Genomic DNA, 11,351 nt, shown 5'->3' on the forward strand with positions numbered 1-11,351 from the left:
TTTCCTTTTTGTCTTTTTTCATGTCCGGCAACGGATCGCAACCCTCAGTGTCGCGCCCGTACCGGACCGGGACCGGCAACGGGACCGCAAACCTCAGTGTTGCACCCGCACCTCGCACAGCCAGTGAGCGGGAACCGGTCTGCATGTGGGATCCGAACCCTCGGCAGGAGCGCCACCGCGCTCCCAAGCGGCGCACTGCAGTAGTGCGCCACCGGGCTGGCCCCTTCCAGGGATTTTGATTGGAGTTTCATTGGAATTGCAGATTAATTGAAGAAAAATCAATAATCTTAAGTATATAGTTTTCTTATCCATGAATATTTTCTCCTTTTAGTTTATTTAGGTTTTCTGGGATGTCTTTCAATGAAGATTTATAATTTTTTCCATGAAGGTCTTGTACCTCTTTTGTTAAACTTATTTCTAAATACTTCCGGGGTTGTTTGGTAGATATTTTTAATAAAAAGATTAATAAGAAAAACTTCAAACATATACAAAAATAGAATAGTAAAATTAGTTTCCATTTATCTATCACGGAACTTCAGTTTTCATCAGTATAAGTCAGTCTTGTTGTATCTATACCCTTCTTAGCTCTCTTCCACTCCCCTCATTCCCCAGATTGGGTTGTTTAAACAAATCCCTGTCATCAAATGATTTCAGTATCTCAGATATCAAATCACATTTTGTAAATACTTAAAAGGTATCTCTAAAAGATGTAACTTTACAAAAATTATAACACCATTTTCATACCTAAGATTTTAAAAGAATAATTGCTATCATCAAAGGTGTAGTATGTATTCAGATTTTCCTGATTTCCTTATACATTTGCTGTTTTTTACAGCAGGATTGTTCACGTAGGATCCAAACATGTCTCACATATTGCATTTGGTTGATGTGTCTCTTAAATTCCTTTTGATCTTTAGATTCTGTGTGTGTGTGTGCATGTGCCTGTATGTTTGAAGAAACTGGATCTTTTGTTCTAACAAATTTCCCACATTCTGGATTTTGTTGATGGTATCTTTATATTAGTCAGGGTTCTCCAGATAAACAAAACTGATGGAGATGGAAGGATGGATGGATGGATGGATGGGTGGATGGATGAATGGATGGATGGATGGATGGATGGATGGATGGATGGATGGATGGATGGATGGATGGATGGATGGATGGATGGATGGATGGATGGATGGATGGATGGATGGATGGATGGATGGATGGATGGATGGATGGATGGGTGGGTGGATGGGTGGATGGATGGATGAGGGGATTTATTAGAGAATTGGTTTATTTGATTATTGAGGCAGAGAAGTCCCAAGATAGGCCACCTGCAAGCTGGAAAACTAGAGAAGCTGGTGGTATAGTTTAGCCCAAGTCCAAAAGTCTGAGAACCAGGGGAGCCAATGGTGTAACTCTTAGTCTGAGGCTAAAGGCCTGAGAACTTGGGGAGCATCTGGTACAGATCCTGAGTCCAAAGGCTGGAGAACCTGTAGTTCTGATGTCCAAGGGCAAGAGAAGATGAGTGTCCCACCACCAGAAGAGAGAGCAAATTCACTTTTCCTCTGTCTTTTTGTTCTCTCTGGGCCCTCAGTGGAGTAGCTGGTGCCTGCCCATGTTGGGTGAGAGTAGATCTTCCTTACTCAGTCCACTGATTTAAATACCAACTTCTTCCAGAAACACCCTCACAGACATACCAGAAATAATGCTTTACTAGCTGTTTGGGCATCCTCGACCCATTCAAGTTAACCCCTAAAATTAATCATTACATATCCTTATGGTGTCTTTAAATTTAGAGGCTAGATGCTATTCAAGTGGTTGAGTTTTTTTGTTTGGCTTTTTTTTTTTTCTTTTTTTTTTTTGCTAGAACACTTCATGATAGTGGTCTTATGTCCTATCAGGAAGGATATGTCTGGTTGTATCTACTTTTTGTGCCATTGGAATTGATCACTGGGTTCAGTTGTTTGGGGCCCTGATTCATCCATTTTAAAGTTCCCCCACCAACTTTTCTCCTGGAGGTTTTATTTAGCAGCTGTGATGATTGTTTCTTTTATCCATTATTTCACTCGGGCATACAAAATAGTGATATTCTAATATCTTCATTCTAATGCATTTGTTAGCTGGAATTTTTTAATTTTTATAAAGAATAGTTTTTATTATCATCTCTTTAGTTACCCAGAGACATAATTTATATGGGAGAGGCAGGATAAATGCTTGTTAGATGCTTTTAAAAAAAAATCAGTTAGAATAAATATTCTCTAATTTCCTCCAGACACGAATAGGGAAGGTTTTTTCTTTCTGAATATCATTATAAATCTAGGAGTTTTAATGTTTTTGCTTAAATTTTAGAATTGGCTTCTCCGTTTTTACAAAAAAATAAAAGCCTGGTTGCTTTTAATTGAGATTGCCAGCAATTTGTGTTTTAGCAGTCCCTTAGAGTGATTACTGCACATGCTGAAGGTTGAGAACCACCACTATAGCGGATACACCTAGGAGAGGGACTGTTGGAGCATAAGGTATGAATAGATTATGGCCAACTGTTTTCTAAGTGGTTGTACCAATTTACATTTTACCAGTGATATAGGAAAGTTCAGGTGGCACCACATCTTTGGTGTTGTCAGGCTTTTTAATGGTAATTCCTTTCTCCTCCCGTTTTTTAGTTTTAACGTCTTTATTTGTAAAATTAAAAATTAGGTCACTGGCCAGTAAAATCTGAAAGTCTGGGAGTGACTGGTCTAAATTAAATGTCTTTGAATGCAGGGATTATGTCATCATCTTTGTTCTCATTCCCAATCCCTAGCAGAGTGTTAATAAGCACATGGAAAATTATATACATATCTATGAAATTGAATTTTAGAATATATTTCTCTTTTCAGTTTTAAGCAATTTCTCCATCTTGTTTTTTTATCAAACCATTCATCAAGACCTAAAGTTTATTTTAAAAGCATAGTAATGCTTTTTGAAAGATCACCGTATACTTTTCTTATTTATTCTATTTAATTTTTTTTAGCTTTTATCTCTTCTTTTTGAAGATTTGTTCAAAAAATTTAATTCTGAAATGAAGAAGATTGCAGACCAGGTGATTCCTAAGCAAAGAGCAGCCCAGTTTGATGTTGTGAAGCACATGCGCCAAGACCAGATTACCAATGGCATGGTGAATGCCATTTCTACTGTAAGTCTTCAGTCATTCTTTTCGATTTTATAATTTATTTGTAAATCTATACAGTGGAATGGAAACTTAAAGTCCTTTGAGAATCCAGGTGATTATATTTATATTTAAAGAAATATGTATTTAAAGGAATGTTCACAAATCACAAATTTTCTGCTTTGAAAGATAAAGTTTAAATGTTATCAGTAGGAATTTTGTTACTATAACTTTCCTGCCAAATCATATGAATTATATAAAGCAAGAAAATAGATACTCTTACATAGAAGAAAAATCTATTAGTTTAACTGTTAATAGCCAGTCTTTTATTTATTTATTTATTTTATTTTTATTTTTTTGTCTTTTTTCGTGTCCGGCAACGGATCGCAACCCTCAGTGTCGCGCCCGTACCGGACCGGGACCGGCAACGGGATCGCAACCCTTGGTGTTGCTCCCACACCTCGCTCAGCCAGTGAGCAGGAACTGGTCTGTAAGTGGGATCCGAACCCTCGGCGGGAGCGCCACCACGCTTCCAAGCGGCGCACTGTAGCAGTATGCCACCGGGCCGGCCCAATAGCCAGTCTTTTAATAGATACTTTCCCCCATTTTTTAAATAAAATTAAATGTATGTAATAAAATCGACATCTGTCAGGCAAGTTTATTAATTGGCAACTTTTGTCCAAAACAATACAAAATATTTCATTTCACAGTAGGTTTATAGTCTTCAAATTTTATCAGCTGTTCCTCATGTGAGCAATGAATTCAGTCCTCAGTCCTAGGCAGCTGCAATGTATTCAGGGCTTCAGGCTATTCATAAAAAGTTATCAGATAGGTTTTTGCTCCTTTTCTTAAAGCATAACAACTATAGGTCTATCTGATAAAGTCTGACTCATGTTTTGTATGCCAGACATAAAATTAGTTTTATTGATGGGATTTTGCCCCAACAAAAGAATAGTGTAGTCTAACACATTAATTCCCTTAACAGTGAAAGAATTAGTGCAGACTTGCTTTAATACTTGACTTTAGAAATTTATATCTATGTGAGCAGCCCTTACAGTGATAGTTACATCTAAACTGGAGGTGAACTAGGCCTTTTTGTCTGTTTAGCAACATTAAACTCTTGTGGCCCAAACTTGTCTGAAGGAAGACCCCTGAATATTTGAAGAGAAGTCATCTCCAAAGAGTACTTGAACACATTTTGTTAGCATTGCTTTTCCTTGCTTCCTGACTCATGGTTTTCAGGTCTTGATAGCCATCTTGAGTAGTTCTTTTGCCCCTAAATATGCTGCTTTATGTCCCTGACTGGATTGCTTATTAGAAAAATCAGTAGTAGCCTTGTTGCAGGTGTGCTCCAATCTGTAGGCAACCAGATCAGCCTTCTACATTCGGCAGGTGTTGCCATTAGTAGAATGCTTTCACCAAATCAGTTTTCTCAGAGAGGCAGTTTTAGACCCCTTGCCTTTTCTCTTCCCTCCCTTTTGTAATGCTAGTGCAGAATACTGGAACAAGTTCTCTTGCCGAACATGTTGCCTTCACTCCCCATCCACTTCCTATTTGCCAACAGCTGCTGCCTTATTTTAGGTCAGTGCCCAATATTTATTTACCTTATTTACTATTACTCTCTGGGCATAAATCAGATTACTAGATTTATTTTCGTTCCAAGGATAAAAGGAATTAACTCAGTAAGCAATATGAGAAGTTAGTTTGTGGGATATGTGGGTTTGCTCTGTTTCTTTGTAGTGGATAGATTTTTCCTAGATTTTAGCTCTTTTCCACATGATCAAAAACTCAAGGTTCTGAAGTGGTAGATCTTCACTGTAATGATGATGAAACTTTAATTTGTGAGGAAGTTCCCAAAAAGTCACATATTTTATTGCAAAGAGATCCTAATCTCCTGAAACCCAATTTTTCTGTTTTCTACCACGAGGTTTTTTTTTTATTTTTTTTAAAAAGATGACCGGTAAGGGGATCTTAACCCTTGACTTGGTGTTGTCAGCACCACGCTCAGCCAGCGAGCGAACCGGCCATCCCTATGTGGGATCCGAACCCGGGGCCTTGGTGTTATCAGCATCGCACTCTCCCGAGTGAGCCATGGGCCGGCCCAAAACAACTTTTTTTTTTTTTTTTTCCCCCTTTTTTGTCTTTTTTTACTGACCGGTAACGGGATCACAACCCTCGGTGTCGCGCCCATACCGGGGACCGGCAACGGGATTGCAACCCTTGGTGCTGCGCCCGCACCGCGCTCAACCAGTGAGCGGGAACCGGTCTCCACATGGGATCCGAACCCTCAGCTGGAGCGCCTCCATGCTCCCAAGCGGCGCACTATCCAGTGTGCCACTGGGCCGGCCCTACCACGAGGGTTTTTAACCTGGAATCCATGAGTCCTCTCCTGAAATTAAATGTAAAAGTTTGTGTTCATGGTTCTATGTGCATTTTACTCAAGAACATTCATAGCTTTCATCACATTCTCAAAGGAGAAATGAATTACTACAGATGCGATTTTTCTCTGAATTAGATAATTGAGTTAATTTTTTTGACGTTATATTTTCTACTTTACTTTTTCTTTTTCTTTTTTTTTTTTAAGATGACCAGTAAGAGTATCTTAACCCTTGACTTGGTGTTGTAAGCACCACGCTCTCCCAAGTGAGCTAACCGGCCATCCCTATATGGGATCCGAACCCATGGCCTTGGTGTTATCAGCACCACACTCTCCCGAGTGAGCCACGGACCGGCCCTCTACTTTGCTTTTTCAATGCATACTATTTTCGACTGTTAATTCATGTTGTCATGAATTTGAATTTTAACAATTTCTTACCTTAATCTTTAAATTTTACTTGAAAATATCATTTAATGTATATAATTGATACAAATATAAAATAATGAATTTAATAGAATACAGTGTATTAAATGGATAGGAGATAAAGTAAATTCAGTGTTCAAGGCTTATTTCATATGAATCTATTTTAATATTGACATGATAGCCACAGAGGATATATAATATTTCTTAATATGAATATATGTACAGTTTTTAGATTCCTCAAGCCTTGATTAAGAAGCCTACAATTTATTCATTATCCCTAAAAATTGTTATCAGCGTCATTTTTCTATTGCTATATTTTCCTCTAATTAAGACCAACTTTGGAAGACATCCAAATAACAGCAGAGTTCCACATAAAATTATATTTTTGAGCTTCAAACTAGTTTCACCTTGAATGTGTGTAGAAATTGCTAGTGTTTTATTAGTTAGCTTATTGCTTCCAGTGGAAATCACTGGTTGAACTGGCTTGTTCAGTATATAATTAGTTCCTCAGAACATGGCTGCTCTGCTGTGATAAGGTTGATGCATCAAAGCATTCTGAGATGGTTGCTAGATGTAGGTAATATTCACTGTATTCCTAGAAAACTCGTGAGTGACCTGGCTGAATTTTAATTTCAATTGTGGCATTTTGATTTCTGACTATATATCAAGCTCTAATTTTGTAAGCAAGCAGTTCTTATGATGACCTTCTCTGAGTGACTGCAAGGTATCAGGCAACATGTGAATGAGCGAGGGGTAGTCTTATGTCTTTCATCTCTCTATAGGGAAACTGGTCTCTAAAGAGATTTAAAATGGACCGCCAGGGTGTGACCCAAGTGCTGTCTCGCTTGTCCTATATATCCGCACTGGGCATGATGACGAGAATCTCTTCCCAGTTTGAAAAAACAAGAAAAGTGAGTGGTCCTCGCTCCCTCCAGCCGTCTCAGTGGGGAATGCTCTGTCCTTCAGACACGCCCGAAGGAGAGGTAAGGTACCTAAGGAGTCTTGTGCTGTGTCAGAGGTAACACCCATTGCAGGTTCTGCTTCTGCTCCCATCCCCCGGGGCATATCCATTTTTTGGTCAGCCACTTATCTGGCTGAAAAATGTGCTTGTCCAGACCGTATCAGTATAATTCCAAAACCAGGATCTACAATAGCATTTGCTTCAGTGTCTTACCTAAACAGAAACATGGTTCACATTTCTCTTGCTCATTTTAGTTTATCCCAAGAATCAGACCATGCAATGAAGAGGGGATAAGAGTGTGAAGACCCCATTACTTTTGATGCTCCCAAGAAGCCCTTTTTGAGCAGCTCCTTATTTTCTTTAGGTGTGCTTAGAGGACATAATAGACTCAGTTGCAGCCAAACTAGGAGCATAAAGTCCAAGTCCTAAAGTGGATTTTAACTCACTTGTATAGGAAACACAAGCAGTTACTTAAACCCTCAACCAAGGGCTTTAAGTAGGTTTTCTTCTATAGCACACTCTACTCCCTGTGTCATGGCCCTTTCTCCTTTGTGTTACAGTTGTTGGTTTTACTTGATTCTATTCGGTCTAAATTTTAAACTTCCAGAGAAAGGAAGGTTCACCATTGTATCTCAATATGATGTTCATGTCCTAGCATAGAGCCTCATTTGGGGTAAATACCCATGAATATATGCTGAACAAATAAATAAGTCAATTTATGATAAGTAAAAGATGTAGGTTCCAAAGTGTAGAAATTTGTTATGTCTTAGAAGAGGTAAAAAATAGGAGTCCATGTCGAGTTGTGATTTTTAGAAACTATACTTCTAATTTATCTTCAACCATATGGAAATTCACACTGAAATTATATAGTTTGTCAGATTTGCATAATTTGTATAAATCTTGAACTTTGAAGTACTAAATTTCCTAGAGATAGCTTCAGTATACTGATAAAGTAGCTATTTTGTGCATTATTATAGCAGGTGGTTTTTAAGAATTGTAGGTATAATCTTTACATGTCACATGTCGCTTGTTTTAGAATTTTTTTTGGCTGTGTAGAAGTTTAAAAATATTTATTTCCTTTTCAGAAAAAAGATTTATTTCCTTATCATTTTGAAACAATTTCAGACATACAAAAAAGTTACAAAAACAGTATAAAGATTTCCTATAATCATTCACCTAGATTCCCCAAATGTGAACATTTTATATAACCATTGCACAGTTATCAACCTCATGAAATTAACATTGATAACAATACTATCATCTATAGACCTTATTCAGATTTCACCAGTTGTCTCAAAAGTGTCTTTTTTTCTGATGCAGGATCACACATTGCTTTTACTTGGCATGTCTCCTTTGTCTTTGGAACTGTTCTTCAGTGTTTCTTTGCCTTTCGTGACCAAGAAACTTCAGAGTACCAGCCAGTCATTTTACATAGTCTCTCATTTCAGGCCAGAAGTTTTATACTTTTATGTAGATGAATTTATCAATATTTTCCTTTACTGTTTTTATACAGTGTCCTCATAATGACTATGATGTTCCTTTGTCTGGGAATAATAGTTTATATAACCGATTTCTTTTTGTTGGACATTTATGGTGTCAATTACACATAGTACTGTGCTGAGAATTTCTATGATTGAATCTGTGTCTGTATACTTGCTTGTTACCTTGGGATAAATTCCTCTGGGTTAATGGGCATGTACATTTTAAAGGCTTTTGTGCGAATCACCAGAGTGTCTCCTACTGGGCTGTGCTGCTTTACATTGCTGCCAGCAAAGTGGTGAGCTATTTTCAGACATAAACTGTACTTTGTATTACTAATATTCATTCTTAGAAGTGACTTTCTTTTGTTTTCTAGGCATGTGGTTTAGTTAAAAACTTGGCCCTTATGACACACATCACAACTGATATGGAAGATGGACCCATTGTTAAATTAGCCAGTAACCTGGGAGTAGAAGATGTGAATTTATTATGTGGGGAAGAGCTCTCTTACCCAAACGTGTTTCTCGTCTTTCTTAATGGTTGGTATATTATTGAGACATGTTGATCCTAAACAGTCTGTGTGGAAGGGGAGCAGGTCCATTGTTATTCTTGTAATTAAAGCACAAATATACTTTAATTCTGGACCCAGGCTGACTTTCATTTAAAGGTAGAAAAAATGATAACAGAAACAGTTATTGTATTGGCTGGGTTACCAAGGCTCTGAGAGGATATAGCTCTCGGAGTGATAACATTGCAGACACTGGTTGCTTTCTACCCTTTCGCAGCTGTTATCATCATATCCACAGTGGAACAAGATTCAATGTGGTATCTGTGAGTACAAGTTAAATATCTGAGTCATTCTGCAAAAATAATCAGATCAGCCTTATAGTGAGTTGACTCTATTCAGCCATTTGATAATTTATATGTCAACAGCCTATGGCAAAAGGATCCTTTTCCTTTGGCTCGGAGTGATAACATTGCAGACACTGGTTGCTTTCTACCCTTTCGCAGCTGTTATCATCATATCCACAGTGGAACAAGATTCAATGTAGTATCTGTGAGTACAAGTTAAATATCTGAGTCATTCTGCAAAAATAATCAGATCAGCCTTATAGTGAGTTGACTCTTTTCAGCCATTTGATAATTTATATGTCAACAGCCTATGGCAAAAGGATCCTTTTCCTTTGGCTCATATTCCAGTTGCTTCTTCCCAAATACCTCTTTCCACCTCCTTCAAAGTCCTCCAGGGACTTGGCAGCAAGTGTGCACTTTCCTTTTTCACTTTTGATTTGGTCATCTGTGTGCCTGTCCCATGCCCTGACCACTTAGCTCTCATGTCTCTCTTCTTTCCCCTTCCTCCCGCTCTGAGAAGTATTAACCCTTTACTGTATGTGCTAGTGAGGAAGTGGTCAGAACCCCAGAGGGCTATTAAGTGACTGCCTAATTCAGTGCATGCCAGAGGCTAACCGTGAGTGAGCTCTTCCTCTGCACTTTCACCCAGTACCTCTCCAAATCTTCACGCTAACCCTGGGAGGCAAAATCCATTATCCTCAGTTCACAAATGATGATCACAACAAGAGCAGTTTAATAATAGGGGTGTTTTACATAGATCAACTCATTCAGTCTTCACAACCACCTTGTGGTAGTGTGATAGAGCCAGTGTTTAATCTCAGGTGGTCTGGACTCCAAGTTAATGCTCCTAGCCCTGTGATGACAGTTGAGGAAAACAAAGCTCATTTTTTCAGTATTACTCAGCCATGGTAGGTCTGGCCCTGGACTCCGGGTCCCTCAGACTGCCTTTAACCACTCTACTATATTGCTTCCCTACAGCCTTGTGGACTGACTGCAGGTGTTAATAACATATTTTCAAGTGACTCCTCGATGCTGCTTATTATTTTTACTGAGTGGATTTTTAAAATCAGATTAGATTTGTCTTTTAATTTAATATTTAAAAAATTAATCAGGTTAGATTAATTTTTATTTTTATTTAATATTTCTTACCTATTCTTATTTCTTTTTGCTTAGGTAACATCCTGGGTGTCATTCGAGACCATAAAAAGCTGGTGAATACATTTCGACTGATGCGAAGAGCAGGATATATCAATGAATTTGTTTCCATCTCAACAAATCTTACAGATCGATGTGTCTATATTTCCTCTGATGGAGGAAGGCTATGCAGGTATATGTTACTAAAGAGAGTTTTTAAGAATCTCTCTATATTTACTTTTGGAAGAAACTGACTTGTTTTTATTTTTGAAGCTGCTTTAACCTCTTTCATTGTTAAGATAAATTTAATTCAGTTAGAAACACTACATGAATATGCATACTAGATACTGAAGATTCAAAGATTCATGGGAGGCAGTCTTTGCCCTTAGAGAGCTCAGTCTGCTGGGAGAGGCAGAAATAATTACTAATAACAGTCAACTCTGCTAGTAATTAATGTTAGCTACTATTTATTATTATAATGGATGTGTAAGGCCTTAACTTCAACCCTATGAGGTTGGCTTATTCTTTTCATTTAACAAATGAGGAAATTGGATTCAGTGAGGCTAAGTAAATTACCCAAAGTTAGAGTCTGTTTTTTTACTCAAAAGTTCTTGGAATTCACTTGACTCCAACAATCAGGACTTTGCCTGCCATATTCTTTTGCTACAAATTGAGCTTTAAAGGATGAATAGGATTGTGTTACTTAGATGGATGGGAAAAGGAGAAAGGCTAAGGGAAGGCAAGAATGGAAGTGTATTGGCATGAAGAAATAAAATAACTAATGTTATTTAGACCCAGTAGAAAAGTAGGTACCTTTTATTCATCCAGCAGATGTTTATTTTTTTTATTTTTATTTTTTTTAAAAGATGACCGGTAAGGGGATCTCAACCCTTGGCTCGGTGTTGTCAACACCACGCTCAGCTAGTGAACCAACTGGCCATCCCTATATGGGATCCGAACTCGTGGCCTTGGTGTTATCAGCACCGCACTCT

General features: G+C 38.0%; 1 protein-coding gene across 1 annotated transcript in view; it reads left to right on the forward strand.

The window, feature by feature from the left end:
• Window positions 1-3,002: 3,002 nt before the first annotated feature.
• Window positions 3,003-11,351, forward strand: part of POLR3B (polymerase (RNA) III (DNA directed) polypeptide B) — a gene marked incomplete at its 5' end in the record, with an annotated part of 63,314 nt that continues 54,965 nt past the window's right edge. The window contains 4 exons of the mRNA XM_008576417.1: window positions 3,003-3,160; window positions 6,716-6,916; window positions 8,750-8,912; window positions 10,399-10,552. Coding sequence (XP_008574639.1) covers window positions 3,003-3,160; window positions 6,716-6,916; window positions 8,750-8,912; window positions 10,399-10,552 — 676 coding nt within the window. The remainder of the gene's footprint in view (window positions 3,161-6,715; window positions 6,917-8,749; window positions 8,913-10,398; window positions 10,553-11,351) is intronic.

Source organism: Galeopterus variegatus, unplaced genomic scaffold (genome assembly GCF_000696425.1).
Source record: "Galeopterus variegatus unplaced genomic scaffold, G_variegatus-3.0.2 Scaffold1346, whole genome shotgun sequence".
Lineage (NCBI taxonomy): Eukaryota > Metazoa > Chordata > Mammalia > Dermoptera > Cynocephalidae > Galeopterus > Galeopterus variegatus.